The sequence below is a fragment of the Caloenas nicobarica genome, chromosome 10 (assembly GCF_036013445.1).
Source record: "Caloenas nicobarica isolate bCalNic1 chromosome 10, bCalNic1.hap1, whole genome shotgun sequence".
Lineage (NCBI taxonomy): Eukaryota > Metazoa > Chordata > Aves > Columbiformes > Columbidae > Caloenas > Caloenas nicobarica.
Genome location: NC_088254.1, coordinates 22,221,862 through 22,242,385, shown reverse-complemented (window position 1 = coordinate 22,242,385; position 20,524 = coordinate 22,221,862). Strand labels below are relative to the sequence as shown.

Sequence of the window (20,524 nt, the reverse complement as noted above, 5' to 3'; positions counted from 1 at the left end):
TCTAAACAGACAGCTTAATAATTTTCAGCCTTCCTACTGGATTAGAAACTAATATTAAAATTTAGTCTGTAACCAAAACCCGATGTCAGTGGAATCCGAATCTCTTTTGTACAGCAAATAACAATTCTGGATCCCCAGCAAATGACTCCAGGTGGCAATTCCTCAGTGTTCACCTCCCACTCCAGCCCCGCTATCGCGTGGCCTCAGATGGTAATTACCTGTAACAAAAGGCCTTAGTCAAATTCTGCATGCCCGGCGCTGTGGCCTTGTTCACGTTAGCCTTTCAAACAGCAAAACAGGGGAATTCTACTTACACAGCATTTTGACATAAGGAAAAAAAAAAAAAAAGAAGTAGTACTGATGCAAAAATAAATCAAGGGGGTGCAACATTTCAGGCTTCCTCCAATGGTGAAGGTGATTTTGAGAATAGTAAGCTGCTTTGGTTATTAAACATATATTTAGACTATTTAAAATCTTTAAAACCATTTAAAATTATCTCGTTTAATTTAAAGCTTGTATTTGAAGAAAAAAGGAAACATTTCCTACAGAAAATAAAATCAACAGCTGTGAGTTATTAAGCATCTTTATTATGGAACATGTGCTGAATAAGCAGTTATAAAAGACACAGTATTAAACAAACTCTCACATTGAGATTCTCTCAGCGCGAGTGTGCAAAGGAATGAAAAGAGCATTTTCCCTTTTTTCTGGGCTGCAAATATGCGCACAGGAGCCCCCCAAATGGACCAACCCAGTGCAAAGTACCGTTAACTCACTTCCTTCACATTTGCCTATTGGGGAAGGACTCTTTAAGTATTAAATATTATTCTAAAAGGGTGCTGGAACAGAGTATCTTTTGACTGAACCTCTAGCAGGAATTATTGGTATTCAGTAAAGTAGTTTTCACAACAATGACTTGACAAAGCCTTGACACAAAAAGTACTTCCAGCTGCTGTCAATCACTCACTCTCTTGACAGTTCAAGTGCACATCCTTTCAGGGAGAACTTCAATCAACATTAGCACTCAAAATACAGTGCACAATGTCACTGCTTCAGAAATTGAAGTGAAAATAAATGCGTGAAGTGGCAAGCAAAGGGAGAACAGGTTTTCCAGCGGCAGACCCAAACCAGCCCGCATCGGGGGAAACCGGGGGGACCACAACATCACTTTGGGGCTCCCTAGAGAGACTTTTCCTGTGGGAAAGCACACCAGCGATTCGCACAAATAAAGAACACAAGGAAGAAGAGAGATTTTCCCCTTCTCATTGACACTGTCTCATACAGGCAACCAGGATGAATTTTACAATCAAGTCAGAGATCCCTCCCGTTTCTTGGGGACTCAAGTATCAGCAGATTCTACCTCTCTCTTCCCCCTTTACCCTGCCCCCGAATAAAGGGTGCTTCTCCCCAAGCCCTGGCGAACTCTTTCCTCCTCTAAGGATTTATTTTCACTGCCTTTATGTCCAGCATTCTGTCTTTCAGCCTCAAACCTTGGCCTCACCCTTTGCTTCTCGAAAAAATAACTAAGAGTGTCGCACTTGGCAACACATTTCTGCTATTTCAGCTTGAAAGCTGATTGTCCATCGCAATTAACGGTGATCGCTTCTTCAATGGGAAATGAATAACAAGAATGCAAAAGAACGCTATGGCGTATGGGCTAAACATATGCTACGTGGCTCGGATATCCAGTCTAATTCTCAGCAGATAAGGGTTCACATCCCAAAAAATACTGTGGCAGTTGCCATCATCAGAAGACGTTTGTATCAGGAGACAAAACTCCAAAATCTAATTGGGAGGGGAGTAGATGAGAAAGCAAATACTGCACATGCCCCCCAAGCAGTGCGCTGGGGGCACCTGGTGAGTATCTAGAGCAGAATTTCAAGGAAGCGAGTGAGAAACCAGCACCGACATCATCCCGTCCTTTCGGCTGCAGAGAGTCGGGGCTGTCAGGACGGCGATGTGTCTCGGGGAGTTCAGCCCCAAACCTGAGATCGAAGAGCGCAGGGAAACGACCTCGAGCACAACTAGGTGTTTAACTGAGCAAATGTATCTGGAATTTCCTGCGCCTTTCGTGCTCATTGCTGAGAGTAGAACAATTTTTAAGGGTTGTCGGTCCGCCACATTTCACAATGATTAAATTTGTAGAACAAGAAAAGCAGCAAGAAAATCATCTGGTCGGAGCGAGGGGAAAGACTGAGATGCTGCTAAACATCTATACGTGCCAGCATTTTTTTCCTCTGGAAATGGTTTCACTTAAAAACTTCTACAAATATAATAAAAGGGTATTCTAATTAACAGATGTGCAGGTCACACATATTATTAAGCAGCTTCAATAGACTAATGCGTTGTATATTCTCTCAAGAGAATAAAAGACAAATGACTCCGTGTACATGGTGTACAACGTCGAAAGAAAACATATAGGCTGGAAAAAAACGACACTATGGAAACTCCAGATTTTGTCCACAGAATCCACGAGTACAAGCTCTAGCTTTTGTTTGACGTTCTCCTTCCCGTCGGCACACGAACAGAAATCCTCTAGGCTTTGGGAAATCTTCGCAAGCTGTTCAGGGTGGGGATTATGGTGCCTGTGTACGGGACTCGGCAAAAAGGTGCCCTGACCACAAAATGGGCAACTGGAACGTCAGCCACTGAGATGCAGGATAGCCACATGGGGAGACTCAACGGAGCCATTCCTGCTGCCACGGATAAATTACAGAAAAAGCCCTCTTTTTTCACCTCTTTGCTGACCCCCTGCACCGTACTGGGCATGGGTACAGGTTGCTAAAGCAGCAAATAAAATAACTAGAAAAAGTGAAGTATCGGCGCACCGTCCATGTCAGGGAGTCACGCTCACTAACTAATAGATTTGTTAAGAGATGACCCTGCGGGTGAACGAAAAAAAAAATATATATCAAGACATAAAAGATGGGGCTGAAGCACCATCATTATGGATAAGTGAAAAATTGGAGGAGAACATCTGCAGAATACCAAGCCAGGTGGGTTAGGAAGGATGGGGAAGGGACAAAAGCATATAAGGAAATGTTGAGGTAAGTAAGTGTGGATGTATTAAATACACAATATGAAGAGAGATACGGAAAAGGAGAAGGAAGAAGCATCTGAGAAAACATTTGAAGGTCCATCCCAGTATTTTTAGACTATACACATACTACTTAGCATCAGGAATATGAGGACACTGTGAGCAACTTATCATTCATTGCTCTGTAGGGAAGAAGAGATGAAACGTTTTTTACTCTGAACTAAAGGTGAAAAGCATTCAAATTCCATAAGAAACTGCTAGGTTATATAATGAGCAGATTTGAAGCTGCTTAGAGGAAAGCGCATCAGAGAAGGATGTTCATCACCCTGGGCAGGCCACACAAATTAAGAGAAAGTAGAGCTGTGAATTACAATGAACAGAGACTAAATAGCTGCCTGTGTTGGATTAAAGGATTTAAATTGTCAGCTTGATGTATAATGAATGTGAAAACCCAGCACTTAATTAAATGGCACATGATAGAATAACTTTGTTACGCTTTAAATTGCTTAAGTTATCAAAGTATTCCTTATATTTAGCAATTGTTTAGCAGTATCTCTCTCCCTTGTGAGATCCACCAAGACGTTGGTCATTGACCCTGTGTTCAGCTCTGGCAAAATACAGAACTTTTTCCTTTTTATTCTTTTTTTTGGTTGGTCTGTAATCTGAGTTTTCGATCGCGGCTACTGAATTTCTAGCAATGCAAAGTCACCAAATCACTTTTTAAAGGAACCACAGAGCACAGAAGGACTCAAAAGGTAAATAAAGGCAATTAAGAGGACCGGTCCATCCTGCAAGGGACACATGTACGCTTTAATCAGAGACACGTCACGTGCACCATCAAAAACTGAAAGACAAAAAGAAGAAAGTACTTACAGCTACTGCTATTCTTCCAAGTACATGTTCTGGAATTTTTCTATAAACATCCAAAGAACCCCCTGCAGGGACAAACAAAATGTGCTTAGGTAATATAAAATGAAATACTGCCCTAGATTTGAAGTCACAAGGGGTTTCTAGGCCTTGGTTATTAATAAAAACACCATCAATGATGTAACAATAACTGTGTCAGAAATAACTGACCTTAAAAATCTACCAAACTCTGAATAAACACACGAAACAGTACTCAGGTCTCTTTTCACTCATGTTACTTATTTTTTGCTTTAATATTCAAACTCTTTTTAGAAAATCTCCCAGTCACAGGACAGGATATCAACATGGGAGGCAAGAAAGCAAATGTAAAATTGAGAATTAAAAGTACCCAAGTAGAACGGAAAAAAAAAAAAAAAAAAAAGACAAGCCAATTCCAAGCAGAGCAGATCACATTTAGCTCGCACGAGCGTGTTGAGGTTCTCCAAAGCGCTCAGCACGGTTGGGCCAACGCTGAGCAATTAAGAAAACTACACCTTGTACTTTGCTTATGGTTCAGCTTCTAAAAGTAAAAGCCATTAATTTGGAAATGCTGCAATCCAAAGAAGTCACAAGGTGCTTATTCCAGTCTTCAGTCTTAATTTTACAATAGTTCTTATATATACTATACTTGTTCTAACGACAGGGGTTTCATGGTGGTGGTAGTTGTTTTTCCCCCCTCGTTTTCCTCATCGTCTCTACTGTCAGAAATACAGTATGTGTTTGTCTTTGCTAATGTTGCCTTGATTCCAGGTCATTGAAACTCCTATTCGTTTCATCTTTCGACTTATATTGCCCACTTTACCTGTCTATATTATAATTAACTTCAGTTTTAAAAGTAAATATAAGTACTATTTAATAGAAATAAGAGGATGCAGCATCACAGATACCTACTGCTCGTTACAAAAGCCAAACAGAAGGCAATAATATAGCAGCTGGTTCCTGTTTATGCCTGTAACATATTCTTAAGTTTCAGACAAAAAAGACATATTTTCATACACCAAACTGCTAAGTCTTGCTATTACAGATGTCACTAAAGGCAGCGCTGTTTGGAAAATGAACAAAAGTATCTTTCTGCAAACAATCGGGAAAATCTGCCATTTTTCTGCAGCGGACAACATTTCCAAATCCAAATATATAATGTTAGCTCCCAAATCTACGTGCAGACACCAAGGTACAGCCTGAGGACCTGCCCCTCTCGCGGCTTTTCAGGGGAATTTAGTGGGAGTTCAGCAGTTTCCAGGAGAAGGGGCAACAACAGAAGGAAAAGGCAATAGCGCATTTCACCATCTTTATTTACAAGAACGTAATCTTTATTATAAATATAAAAAGGCAGCCTCATTTTGCATCTCTAATGATCTCTAAGATCAATTGACAGGTGGGAGGGTGAGCCAGGGCGGTTCAGCCTCAAGTGTGTTAATATTTGCAGACTCGGAGTTATTTGGCTTTTTCCTGCTTGTAGGAGCCAGGAAAGAACCAGTATGATACGATAATATATGGGCAGCACCTTTTCCCTGTGTATACCCCTAAAGTCACAAGTATCCCAAAAGGGGCAGATCCACCTGTATTTAAGTAATTCAAAAAGGAAATACCTATGTTTTGTAATATGGTACAGGATATCACTGGGATACAGATACAAACTGGCCTAAGACAGTCAAAAGGGCTGAAAATTTGTCAAGGTTAAAGCCGTACATCTGCACAATGACAAAGTGGTTTTTTCTTATCTTTACCGGCGTCCTTACACATCAAAATTAAAGGTCTGCGGAGAAAAAGAAAAAAAAAGGCAAGGTCCCTTTATTTGCATTTTGTTCTTCCTTTAAATGATTGCTGTTGCTTCCTGCCAGAAGGAGTGCACACCATGAGGCAGAGCAGAGGTCATCTGCAGGATAATTCCAAGTAATTTGTGCATGGTCAGTAAACACCACCGTTGTGCAACATCATGAGGGATGCATACCTCGAAGGCTTCAATATTTTCAAATAAGAAATCGGAACTGCAAGCCTTTATGTCTGTCACTTTTTAAAGAAATCTCTGAATGAGGAGCGCACATACTCCAGGCAGACGCACGTTTTGGCACGAGCAGATGCTTCTGTACTGCATGTGACGACACTTAACGCAGGCTCGCAAGTCTGAGCAAAATTGCAAGGACAGAACAGAGAAATGGCGAATAGTCACCCAGCGGGAGAGCAGCAAAGAATTTCACTTGTGGGCTTTGCTGAATAAATGTAATACTTCTTCATCTAATGTGGGAAACCTGAGAGAACACACATACTTGGAAATGGGGCACAGTGATGGGATAGAGGTAGGAAGTGGAAAAAGAAATAACAGTAATAACAAACCATTCTAACAGGGAGAAAACAAAATGCATCATAAACCCCTAAAGGGCTTTATCCATGGTCCCCGTCAAAAAGAAAGAAGCTACTCGACGATGTTTAATGGTTCATATTTGGCTTTGGAAATTTTTCCTGCTGGAAAGCCACGGTAAATCATTCACAAGATCTTTACTTCCTTAAACCCAGCTTAGCTGAACCTCTGTGAAAAACCCGGATAGGGTGCAAAATGCTGGCTCATAAGAAAATCCTGGAGCAACAGCCTATTGCTTGTAACAACATCATCATGTTCGAAGTTGAATGCTGTGCAGGGTGTTCTTGCACAGGACACTGCATCAGTCATGACATGCTCTCAAGATTGATACGCAGAGGGCAGCGATGATTATAAATCGCTGAAATCAGTATAAATGTCCTGCCTTTTCTCCAAGAATGCCACGCAGGACAAGATTGCAAAGCAAAGAACTAACGTATCTCCATGAGGGCAGTAGCATCAGTCTGTGGGGAAGGGGATATCGCTGGTGCGAAGGAACAAGAAGAAACTCAAAAAGAAACTTGGCGCAGAACTGCGAAACAGCTGCGGGAGAGAATAATTCCTTGCCTTGCAATTAAGAGACGATTTCCACTGAAAACACATAGGACATTGGGTTAATAGATTTCTTTAAAAGAAAATCTGTTTTGGCTATCAAAACAGTAAAAGTGAGGAACAGCTGTTTTGTCAGCGAGGACAGATTGTAGGGAAGACTCAAATATCAAACTACAAATTAAGCTAGCATTTATTTCTGTTCTATTTACATTTTCAATAAAAGTAAACGAAGTTACACTCTGGGAAAATACAGCATACCATGGAGAATATTACACAATCCCAACGCCATCCTGTTTTTTTCAAAACTACCTGCAAAGTTACAAATACTTTACATTTTCAAGTCATACTACTGCATTTTGCTCCATTCTGGAGAAGCACTTCTTTATATTATTTTCCCATTTATGTGTTTAGCAACTGAAAGCGTATTAGATATACAACTCACCATCCATGAACTCTGTACACAACGAAATTCTGTTTTCTACAAAAAACGCCCCATAAAATCCTATGATATATGATGAGTCACACTGGAAAAAGAAAGGGGAAAAAAAAAAAAAAAGAGAAGCCTGTTTTAAAATTTGCTGTAAGATGATTATAAGCAAGAATAATGGAAATGAGAAAATCTGTGTACCTTATAAAGAATTTCTAACTCCGACATTATCTGCTTCTGGAGTTCCAGTGTTATATCTAAGGGTATGACCTAAAATACAAACAACGGATATGCGATTAGAAAAAGCGAATGATTCAAAATAAAAAAAATAGAAGACCTACGTATTAATGATCCTCATGTGAGAAAAGGAAAGAGAGGAACAGCTTCTCTGCTGTTCCCTTCACCCAGGCCCGTTTTTCGTCATTTTGAGCCAGGCTCTAAGCCAGGACTAAAGCACCACGCGCTGCAGCCAAGGTGGGAAGCGCCGTCTGGAGTTTTCAGGATTTTCAAGACAGACCCTCTCAATAAGGATGCTGGTTCCGACAGAACCGGCGTTGAAAGTCAACTTTTACAAACAATTCCTTGCCATGATTAGTTGAAGAGTTGCACGCTTAATTATTAAGTACAGCTCTCTAAACCAAAATGGACTTTAAATGGATTTAGCCAAGCTCGGTCTTCTACCACGCAATATTTCACAGCTGAATACTTTAAGCTAGAGGGAAACAAAGTCTAGTCAATTTGCGGAATTAGCAGAACAGATACTACAGGCTGCACATACTGCTGACGAAACAAAATACAGCGAGACCATTTCCAAACACACGCATCTTACAGCATCAAAATCTGTCTAAAAGAAAAAACGATAACCTGTTTCTATCGAAAGTTTGCTTTAGGGTTATTTATAAAAGCTGTCACTAAACTAAATTGTAAGTGTACTACAGGGCTGCCAAGAAACGTTTAGCACACTTGTCTAGATCAATAATCATTTGCCAACAATATTCACTTACATTTTTCCAGCGTGAAAAACTTAAAATAATTCGCTGGAATACCATCAGTTTCACCCATTGAATATTAACCAAATTGAATCTTGCCGACCGTCTAAAATTAATTTTTCTCTCGCTAAATTCTACTCACAGTGAGAAATTTCCCTCCCTCCTTCACTCTGAAGGCTTCAGCAACCTGTATGGTGACTAGTTAGCGTGATCAGCGCTAAACACATCCCCTGCATGACAACTAGTTAGTGTGATCAGTGCCAAATCCATCACCTGTACCATGACTAGTTAGCGTGATCAGTGCCAAATCCATCACTAGTTAGTGGGATCAGCGTCAAATCCAATCAACCAAGAGCGGGCATGGAGAAAGGTCTCTGGTTGATCTGCATTAACTATAATTACATCCAGACCCTGCGTTCTAATAGTGAGGACAACCTGGCAAAGCAGGGCTTCCCTATTGACAAATGTTCAGGATACTATAGGGCAGAGCATGTATAGAAACGTAACGGTACGGGGAGCGTGCATCACCATAAAGTAAATTAGGAGAGACCTCCGTCTCACTTTCCGTGCACGGCTCTTGCGCAGAAGCGTTTGCTTCCATCTGAACGCGACTTACAACACCGGAGAGATGCTCATCTCATGTCAAGGTTGGAGGAACCTGATGTTATTTACAGCATTGAAATGCGCGGCAAAGAGGGGAAAAAAAAAAATAATCTATATAGCACTGCCTTAATCTGCATTTGAAATCTCCACGGTCATGTTCCTTTTGTATAAAATTTCCGAGCCTGTATAGGAAAGAAAATTTGTATGGGTGAAACGACTTGTAAGAATATGTGAGCTGACAGTGCTAAGCACGGGCTGGAATAACGTTAAAACAAGAAAATAAACAAATGAGTTATTATTATTATTATTAAAAATAATAATAACCCCAAACCAACCAATCAAAAATAATATTAAAAGCCCCAAACCCGAACAAACAAAACCCTCCAAACCAAACGCGCAGGCCCTCAAATCCATTGCTACCAAGGACAAAGCTGGGAATAAGGATTTGGCTGCACCTTCCACAGCTGTGACACAGGTAAGCAAAGGAGATGTAAAATCAGACAACGAACTTTTCCAAAATGGCAGCATTGGAAAGAACTTCTGTGGCAAAAAAATCACCGCGATTTTCTCAATTATTGAAAGCAGAAAAGTGAAACTGAATTTATCAGGCACAGAATAAAATGCCATGAGGTCCCACGGCTCCGTTCAACACGTGCAGGAGCAGAATCCCTTCACAAGTTCGCAGCGGAAGCCCCCAACAAAAGTCCGAGGAGCAGAGGAGCTCGGCACTGGTCCCCAGCCGCCCCGGCATATATTTTTTTAAATTTAAACGACATTGAGATCCTCTGGGATTCAGCAAGGTGCTCCACACACTCCCACACATCCTCGTTTTCCAGTTCCTGCCTAAAATACTGCAATCTTGGAATACCTTAACGGATTTATAACATACCTGAACTCAACATCCCCAACGTTTCCAGTGAAAAGGGTTAATTTTTAACAGAATACCTGAGCAGATTTCTCCTGCTCTCCACTACACCTCCAGGACAAATAAGGATGAGTTGTCAAGTTAAATACAAGCAGTCAAGTGACTGAATTATAATTTACTCTGTGCTCAATTTAAATTAGTGTGAGGCTATTAAAATATACAGTATAAATACGGCAATTCATCACAAGCTGTCATGGATGACTTCATCTATTTGCTGGAGTGGCATACGTTCCACTAAAGGGAACGAGAGCAAAATCACAGGTCAAATTAAGCTGCTATTCTGTTTTAATTCACTTATTTAATCTGTGGCGACATAATTGTCTTTTACAGTATGTACAACTCAAAGGAAATTTGGGAGTATTATAGTCAGTATACAAATGATTAATCAAATGGTCCATTTAAATGCTGGCTTAAGAGCAGGAGAAACTCCAAGCAGTCGAAGAATGGCAATCAGCCGGTGTACACTCACATTTTTCATTCGGATTTTTCCCTCTAATTAGGAAAAAAGTTACCTTAGAAGATTCTATTAAATCCTCTGCACATTATCTGGCTGTAAAGTTTACACCAAATACGTAAAAACAGCTTCGGGCTGTAATACAGGTATTAAAATGGGTTTGTTCTCCTGTTCAATACGTTCACAAGATTATCTACCAGCTAAAAGCGTTTTAATCAACAGGTTTGCAGGATGTCACCTTGTCCTATCAAATCTGTACATTCTCGTCAAAAAAAGTCGCCCAACATGCAGAGTTCTGCTTTCCCAGATCCAGCCGGTGATGTCCCTTTCAGGGTGAAAATCCTCTGTCAAAACGCTCGATCCTTGCGACGATTGTGTCAAGCTGCTGGTGCTACCGTCCTCTTTGTATCGCTGGGTATGCTGAGCCATAAATTGTTAAATAATTTTCTTAACAGAGCGAGCTGGCACCATCACAAGCAGAGCAGGTTTCCTGACCTCCAGTTTGTGAGCACGTTATGTCAAACTGTGATAATACATGCATGTTGATGCAATATTTCTTCTGAAATCACATTAAAAAAAAATATATATATATATAATTGAGAGCGAGAGGACCACCACAAGCAGCATCTACGAGAGCATCCTGAAGATTTGGGAAACCGGGTTCTAATTATCCACCAGAACTCACCAAACGCGCAGACTCTAAGGGAACAAAGGAGGTGAAATTGCTGGGGGAAAAGGGTTTTTTTGTGCCACAGGGAGGTGATTTCAATTAACCTTGCAAAGCCTGAACTCATTTCCTCTCCTGCCGGGGCGATTTTCCTCCTGCTCCTGCTCCTCTCCGGGCGGCTTCTGAGGGCACCGATGCCAATGCCGAGTGGGGCTGGCACAGAAGATGCTCTGTAGAGCTTGAAAAATATTATTTTTTTCTGTACTTTTGTGCCTATTACAACTCTGAGAATTCCTGTCTTAGTCTACCTGCTCGTGACAGGAATGACCGATACCACTTGAGAAGGACTTTTTCAAAAGCTTTTTCAAGTGATATTTGTATTCCATGTAACCCAAAGTTCTCTGGATGCTATTTCGAATTTCCATATTTTCCACATGTAGATAATAATTTCAAATCCAGTAGCAAGCATTTGCTTTTCTTCAGTGAATAGGAAAATCAAGAGCATTTTTCTAGTGAAGCGAAAGGATTTATAAGATCCTCAGGAAGAGCCAAACCACGGGCAGAACCTCCTTTGGGTAAATCACACATGGCTGGAGCCGCAAGACAACCGAAGCCCAAATATTCAAGTTAACCGCAGATGTAAGTACTGCCCAGTATATATAAATGTTTTATTTGAAGTCTAAGTATAATCTCACATCTTTAAATTTCATTTAACACCAACTCTGCTTGCCGCACCAGCTCCCATCACTCCTCCTGCCCTCCTCTCCCACCCTCACCTCCCTTCAGTTTAACTCAATTATGCCAGAATTTAATGATTTGACAAAGATGGGGAAAAAACAGAATTGAGACAAAAAGCCCATTTTACAGATTTATAAGTAATTATGCCATAAATTATATTTTTAAATATACTTTCTAAGATCCCAAAATATTAATTGGAATTGTATGAACGCAACAATTCATTTGTTTTCTGACAGTCTCTACTGCTTCGAATTTCAACAAAATCACCAAATTAAAAAGAAAATATATAGTACATTACAAAAAAGCGCACATTTCAATATTCTTATGTAGATGAATAATTTAATTTACAAATGTAATTTAACAAATTAGATACAAGAACTGGCATACTGTTGTCAGAGTGGTGCTATTAGTTTACCACAGCTTTAACTGAACTTCAGAGAAGACTGGCATTTATCTGACCACATATCACTACAGTAAACGGGTTCACCGCAAAGAACGCTAATGAGAAAAAAACCAAATCGGGTGGATAAAAACCAGAGAGGGGCAGGACATTAAAATAAATTAATCTGTTAAAACCACAAAATCTCCTGGGAAAAGAAAATATTATCCAAAAGAAAATCGGGAAATCATTTTTATTTAAAAATGAACTTGCAGAGAGCACTGAAGAATACGCCCCTGGGGATGGTTTGGCATTAGTCCCACGACATTTCCATCGCCGTTCCCAAAACCTGGATTCTGGGAACTCGTTGGGACTTACTAAATTTATAGGCTGGAGTTTTCCTGCATAAACAATGTGGGTTTTAATGCAATAAAACAAATTGAGATCTAACAATCAGGGGGAGGGGAAGGAAACCGAGGTCAAGCAAGAAGGAGAGAAAGAAAATTACTGTAATATCTTACCTTTACTGCTAGTATTTTTCCACTAGGGACATGATAGGCCCTGCATGAGGGGAAAAATTAAATAACTTGAGATCACATAAAATTACCTCGATACATATGTGCAACATGTGTACACTAATTTCACAGAAAAATGACTTGGAGCTAATACGTTTTACGTTAAACCAATTTTATACAGCACTTCTAAAGAAAGACTGATGAAAACAATTGATCAAGAGAATGTACTTACAATGAAACCATTTAGGAGGTTTTGTACATTTGCATGTTTTATATAAAATCTACACATTGACGACTTTCACACGGCTTTTGCATTTTTTTTTTACACGCAACAAAATTATGATATATCCATTATTCAGAATCTTCACGTAAAAACAAGGTTTATCACACAAATTTACCAATCCTAAGGGTATTTTGAGTGGTAAGACTGTGACATACACAGCTGTATTGATTAAAGTAAAACAGGTAATGACTGATTCTTTATCATAACCTAAGGACCCACAGAAAATATTAGCGAAAAGAACTTGCAGCATTTGTATTTAAGGTTGCACGTGTGTGCATGTAAGCTTACAAAGCATTATTGTTATTGCTCACGTGTACCTAAAATACTTTTCCGCAGTATTTCAAGAGCAGTTTGTCTTAATTTCTGAAAACCAATAATTATAATTGGGTATTTAACAATGGCTTGTGTGTTCGGAACTCACGAGAAAATAAAAAGGTAGGCAAAAAAGAGGTCTGCTAAAAATTCGATGTAATTTTGCATAAAACCAAAACCATTAAAGGTTTTTTCCCCTTCACTAGTTTTACTGTCTCATACTGATTTATGACGCTATGCACAGTAATGTCATATATGTGGCACTAACTTTAAAGAATTATAATATTTTACCACTATATACCTCTAGCAATTATTACTGAAGAAGAAATGCTTTGATAGTTTTATTTTTGGTATGCAAAACCATACATAGTACAGGGAGAGACTGTTGTTTAATCTTATTTATAATCCTGAGCGCTTATATAATTTCTGTTAACAGCTTGGGTGATTCTAAAAACTTCACCTTAATTTAATAACTCATTTATGTGAGCGAGTGGCGTTAGCTTTTAGGAACCACCAGGGTTTAAAAAGCGATGCCAAAAATCAGCGTACGACGTGCAAAAAAAGCCAAACCATCAGGCGGAGCTCTGACAAACCGAATGTCTGATCAATGAATCCAAGGGAGTAAACGAACTCGGCTGTAACTAGGGATGAATCAACAGTGGCAAAACGTTACGGGCTTGAGATGAGCAGAAATGATAAGAAAATGAACAGGTTGAGATAACATGCTCAGCGTCTGTTGGCTTATTATGGACTGTGCCGGACAGTTTGGCAACTTAATTAGCTTGTCAAGAAAGCTGATCTTTTTTCCATAAGAGAGATCTCCTGTTTCCAAGTGAATTAAAAGGAAAGCCTTGATTATTTAATTATGATGCACGCTAATTCATCCGTGGAAGTTTGGGTTCAATTTCCAGCAGAGGGCACATACCTGGTTTGGTTTACAGAGCACTGACAGGACCAATTTAACATTTAATTACGGCTGAGAGCTGGATCACAAAGGAGATGCCGTGGCCGTGGGTCCGGCGCGGCCAGGGCCTTTGCAAACGGCAGCGGAGGAAAGGAATTTATTTCCTCCGGGCATCTCGATTGTCCTGACCCTCCTCAACACAATAACTGTAAAGTGATGAATGAAGTTGGAACAGGAGCTTTGGTTACACCAAAAGGCAACCGTACACCTCTGTGGTGGTTTAATTAACAGCTAACACTTCAAATTAGTCTGGAGTTGCTACAGTAATTACTCGTTCCAACGAGTGTGTAGGGAAAATGGGGTTTTTTGTTAGATATTATGGAGAACTGCAAGTTGGAATTCATCATTTTGGATATAGTCAGCACAGCTAAAGCCTGAACATTTAATATATTGATAGAGCTTCAGAAGGATGCACTAAAAAAAAAAATCTCCCACCGAATAATGCGCGCAGCATGAAGAAAAACATAACTTTTGGTGCATACGGCATCTATGGATGTCTACGAGGAGATTAAACTAATATGACAAATCTCATCTCAAGGGTCAACTCTCACAGATTTTAGTGTCACCTCCAAAAGTACGAAAACAAACTCATCGTTGTAGAACCAGATCAGGAGATGAAGCAAAGTAGCAAAATGCAAAAGGTTCCTGAGCAACACGCGCGTTTCAGTGAACACACTTAAAAATCTTCCAGGACGGGAGGGAAATAATAATAAACCGTTCCAACCACAACTCCTCTGGCTAGAACGGGTTTGAACGGTGACGATACGGGGACGTTAAAGACAAGTGAAAACAGTTGCTAAATAGCTGCTGAACTACTTAAAGACAAATGTAAAGAGCAGAAATTAAACACGTTGAAACGCAAAATATTCAAGGAAAACGCTGCTTTGACTATTTGCAAAATGTCATTCCTTGCAGAAAGCAGCTCTGAGAAGACAATTTTTCTGCTTTTTTTGTTGGGGTTTGTTTCTGACCCACTGCAAAGGCGGATGATTGAGAATAGGTGGCTATAAATCATTTATTGTTAAGGAGAAACCAAAGAAATGTAGAGAGCCAACCTCAGAAGTCTAAAATGTCATTTTAAACACTCGATGCAAGCGTTAACTATTAAAAAATAGAAAAGTTATTATTTACGTTTTGCTGCAATTTGCCAGCTGCAGGAAGCTGGTTCCAATGTGTATTTTCCCTCTCTGTCTCTTGGTTAAACTGGGAATTTGTAAGACAAATGCCATGACACACACTGATCTTTTTACTCTCTGGAGAGGAAACTCCTTGCAAATATTGGGACAAATAAAGAATATATTATTGTGCAGGGTGTGATCGAGATTCCACCCAGGTTAGTTGGGGAATTGCATCTAATGCAAATTTGATGTTCTATTTTTTCAAGTGCAAACTAATAGAAATGCTATTAGATTAATAACCATTTTAGTAATAACTTTCTGCACTACTAAAAATACTTTTTAGGTATATATGGAAAAATATTGACACAGTATTTATTAAAATAGTAGAAAAATAAACACAACAGCAATCAGATAAATCATCTGGTGCTCAAATGCTGCACATAAAGAGACTGTATTTTAGTTCCTATGTCCAATACAGATACGGGACAAACTCTGCACTCGACTGAGTAACCAATTTAATAATCACCGGATGAGGAGAAAGGTGATGAACAATATGTAGAAAGAAGCGCACCCCTTAACATTAGCAGTACCTGGTGTGGAGTTCTTGTTTAATAACTGAGACTGATAACAAAATTTCTATAGACTTCACGAAAGAAGGAAGAAATCCGCAGGGAAGCCGGAGAAGAGAAAGTACCAACTTTCAGACCTCCTCAGAAAAACAGATATTGCGGCAAAAACACAGGAAGTTGGATTAAAGCTGCCACATGATGTGTAAGAAAAGGACGGGCAGAGTTCAACCACCCCGTGTTCCGAAACATTCCCACCGGGGAAAAGAAATTTAAATCTCTTCCTTCCCATTCCCACGGGATTTCATTACTCTGAACCCCCACATCCATTACACCGAGCAGCTTCCAAGCGAGACTGAAACAGTCGTGTCAAATATTTTATTAACCTTGACTATTAACCATCCCCCTAGATATTTAAAGCCGTGCAGGGACCCGCGCCAGTCAAGTCCTTTAGCATAACTTTGTCTCCTCTGCTCCGAAAATCGAGAATGCCCCTCGGGGAAGGCTGGAGGGGCAGCTCGCCCAGTTCCGTGGCAAAAGCTGGGTTATTTTTTGGGGAAAAAAAGAAAAGTGTGTACTCTGCTTGATCAGAGCCCTCCAGCTAAGGCAGAAAAACTTGTGACGGGCTGCAGAGTACGGTGTGTGCATCCCCCGCGTGCCGGAAAATAAAAATCAATAGCACTGGAAAACTAAACCAGGGCTTTGGGGGAACTGCCAACTCCTCGGCATCTCTATCCCCGTACACAAGTGTTTCTACAGGAAAGCGAGTAAAAAAATGAAAGCGTCTGGAGCAGCTGGTTTCTGTTTCAAAAAGGAAAGGAAAAAAAAAGGCAGCTGAATTTCGCATTGCCTGCTTTGTTCTTCCTGAGGTCTATTCCAAGGAAAACCAGAGGAGAAATCTAAGATGCTTTGGCTCAAACCTCTTTATGGAATAAGCCACAGCCCATCCTAATATTTAATGCTAAACATTTCGTACACTGAATATAGTGAGTTTCTACTCAACCAAAAAATAAAACAAACAAAACCAACCAAACAGAACATGCACAAGATTCTTAATAAATAGCTTAGATGTCAAACAAAAGAAGTTCTCCCTCTTTTCCACTTGCTAAGACTAACAAATTTATATTCTCCCTGTGAGAAATTTTACCTAAAACAGTGAGGAGCTGCATTACTCGCTGTGATTGTGGTATAATTTCTACCAGGGCAAGCAAAGAATTAACTTCAAGTTTCAACACGCAGGCACTCAAGAGAAACAGCAATTTTCAGTGTGTTTTCTGATTTTTAACTATAAAGCATTTGCCCACGTAAGAGTGACTTAAGGATGGTCACACCAGAAGCACAGAATGTGCAAAGATCCCTGAGCTTTCTCAAACGGCTTCTCCTAATATATACTACTTTGGTTTTACCACAAACGCAGTTTGCTAGCATCTGAAAACTCAAAATAAATGCAGCCTCTTCATAGAAGCAAAAATTCATTAAAATTATTATGTCACACAGCTTCAAAAAGCGCTGGAGAAACTGCAGCAGCTCCATGCAGAGGATCCTGCTTCCCATCTGCTCACACTGGCCACCAGGATATATTTTTCTATTTTTCCCCCAATAGCCACGGAAACCATTTCTAATCAATAAGATATTCCTTGGCGAGACCAAATGATTCAAGGGAAAGCCATGACCTGTGGGCTATGCCAATGAGTCAGTCCTTTCGTTTCCTGAAAATATAACTAACATCAGCAAATATGACAAAGTGATATATCGACAGTGCCGTCACGTCAGCGATGTGACTGCAGGACGCGGGGACGTGATGTTCCCCCTGGTCGAGGTACCAGAGGAACTTACGGCTGATGCCACAAACTCAGATCTGCCATAGTTCTACGGGCTCACAAGTGTCAGGGCGTCCTTCTGCTAAATGATGTTTTTAGTAGATGAAAGGGTGGTTGGAAGGGACCTCTGTAGAGCCACGGCTTTCAGAGAATCACAGGATGGTTTGGGTTGCAGGGCCCTCCCCAGCCCCCCCAGTGCCCCCCCTGCCATGAGCAGGGACATCTGCACCAGCTCAGGTTGCTCAGAGCCCCGTCCAGCCTGGCCTGGGATGTCTCCAGGGATGCTTCAGCCACCACCTCTCTGGCCAACCTGGGCCAGGCTCTCACCACCACAGCTCTGTGCTGAAAGCCCCAAGGATGGAGATCATCAAAGATGGAGATCCCCGAAGATGGAGATCCCCAAGGATGGAGATGATCCCCTGCTGCTCTCACACCAGTACAGCGCCGCACCATCTTCTTTCCAGAGAGGTTTCTCCTAATGTCCAGCATGACCTTCCCAAACGGCAACCCGATGCCAGAAATTTAAAATAAAAGTAAGCATTTTGGGTTCTTTCCCCCAGATATGTTTCTTCCTGCTTCACACCTGGCTATGCATTCATTATACACGTTTGTTAAAAATATCGAGACATCATTTCACTCAACAAGAATGGGAAACGCCGTCCCGTTTTCCTGTATCCGTCCTGCAGAAATCCGCCTCACTTGATGCACGCAAACCATCGTTGGGATCAAGGCCGAGCATTTCCTAACAGAAATGGACATAGAGAGGTCCCGGGTTTCTTATCCGAGTTAAAAAATTAACACAAAAAGCTACGACTGTAGCAAGCAGCACCTCCAGCTGTAAGGGCACGGAACGAAGTCAAACTGAACATTTTCCTGCCCTATGAGAAACAACCCAGAGCAAAACGACTGTGTCAGTGTCGCGCAAGATGAATGCAGTTCTCTGTTACGCATCGCAGAATGACATGCCAGTCACCAGCTGCAAACTATATGCAGCAAATCACCCGCAGATTTGGTTTACTGTTATTTTTTTATTTCCCGCCCCCCTCTTTTTTCCTAGCGCTGCCACTGTCTGTTGCGTTCCTGGTCAGATTCTGGCAGTCTAGTGGCAGAATTGTCACGTACTCAGATGGCCATTTAAAGGAACAGATTCAAATTGTTTTTAGGAAATAAGCACTTTGACAGTTGTTGCCTTCTGCAATACACAAACACATTAGCCTGACTTTCTGGCTGTTAAAACAGGAAATCCAAAGTGCACAGCAGTTGTAAAAAGGAGCTTTTATAGGGACTGTGCTAGTTCAAACAGCAATCGACGCCAACCCACCCTCTATCTACAATCCCATTACAGATGCTTGAGTACTGACTGCAAAATGATTTGTTGTTAAACTAGAAAACAAACAAACAAACCAACCTTGTATCTAAATTTTAAACTTTTCCAAAGAGCAAAATTGGCACTGGAAGCTGCATAAAGAAAATGCAAAATAGCAAAATGTCTCACTTAACCCATCTCTGCGGGAAAGAGGCGGGTTTGGCATCCAAATCCAGGCGCAGCAGAACGAATCCCTCACCTCTTACGCTGTAACCTACTACTAGTTCCATCTGCCACCACCGAATCGAGTCTTCCTTCTCCACCGCAGCCAAAGCTTCAGAGTCAACCTTGGAAAACTGGATTACAAGTCCCTGCACCCATCCCATTGCAATTCAGTGCCCGTTCCTTGGACAGAACGGCCTAAAGACGGAGATGGCGTGGTGCCACCAGCACCAGGTCACTCACCAGCCCAGGATCAGCTGCAGACACACTAATGTAGCTCAGCTGCTGGCTTTGAACGAGCTGAGAGGACAACAGGCAGCAGAGCAGCCATAAGCTCAGACTAACAGGGACCAGCACTATCTGACACAGCGTAAAGCCTGCCGGTGCAAAGTAAACCCATCGCAATTTGTAGAAGAAATCTGAAGCAAGAGAGTGAGCCAAAAAGTACGTCACACCTTATGGTGATAGCAGTTCGCACGCTTACATCTCTCTACAAGGAGATATAAAGCTGGATTTTCTGCATTATCAAACCATTTGTTCATGAGAGATGCGTTGATGACACTCTCACAGCATAAGAACTATTAAGGGAAAACAGAGCTGTTCGGTAATTCAGTAACGACCAGTAGTAGCAAACAGAGCTGGGCTGAGAAGTAAAAGTTTTCTAGATGTTTGCTGCTGTTTAGCTTGAAAGAGCTTTTTCTTCTAATCGTGGTTCAGTTTCAAACAGAAATCTTGCCCTGCCCCAGGAGCGGGTTGAGAGCATCAACACTGAGAGGTTACTGAGGCCGCTCAGTCACCACCGGATCGCACCGAGATACATCGCAATGAGCAACACTCACGAGAAACAACTTTTGCGTGGCTCCCCTTGTGCCGCTCCTTGGCACCGGCATTAAACCAGCTGGGGAGACGTACGGGGAAGGTGGTTCCAGCTGCATAAGCTCTATGATGATCGGTGGATATCTGAGCATTTTTAGCATTTTGAGCGAGCGTTTTCAAAGAATCTCGGGTGAAAAAGCAATGGAAAAAAATCAGCGTCAACCTCGCTGGTGTTGTTACACCCACTGTTCTTCACAGAGACATCAAAGAGAGACCAAGTCTGAAATACAACCCTGCCAGCAGAACTGCAAAAAAAGATTCCTACATAAATACATGTTCTTCTGCCCCTTATTATCTCAAATTCACGCCTATGAGCAAAAGCATTTTAACAAAAGTATTCTGTGTTGGGGACCAGAGTCTATAAGCTTGGTATAGCTTGGCTGTGTCTAATGCCACCAATTCTCCACTACACGGAGCATTATTTGTAACCAAGGACCAGATGACATTGCCCACGTCGAGCTGCAAAGCGAACAGCACGATGCTCACCCAGCAGCTCATCGGCAATGGGAACA

The 20,524-nt window shown here is 41.1% G+C and overlaps 1 protein-coding gene across 1 annotated transcript in view; it reads right to left on the bottom strand.

Annotated features, from left to right (window-relative positions):
- Positions 1-20,524, bottom strand: part of MAP2K5 (mitogen-activated protein kinase kinase 5) — a 125,687-nt gene that overhangs the window by 69,779 nt on the left and 35,384 nt on the right. The window contains exons 9-12 of the mRNA XM_065641996.1: positions 12,552-12,591; positions 7,477-7,545; positions 7,291-7,372; positions 3,908-3,969 (exon numbers count right to left, since the gene is read on the bottom strand). Coding sequence (XP_065498068.1) covers positions 3,908-3,969; positions 7,291-7,372; positions 7,477-7,545; positions 12,552-12,591 — 253 coding nt within the window. The remainder of the gene's footprint in view (positions 1-3,907; positions 3,970-7,290; positions 7,373-7,476; positions 7,546-12,551; positions 12,592-20,524) is intronic.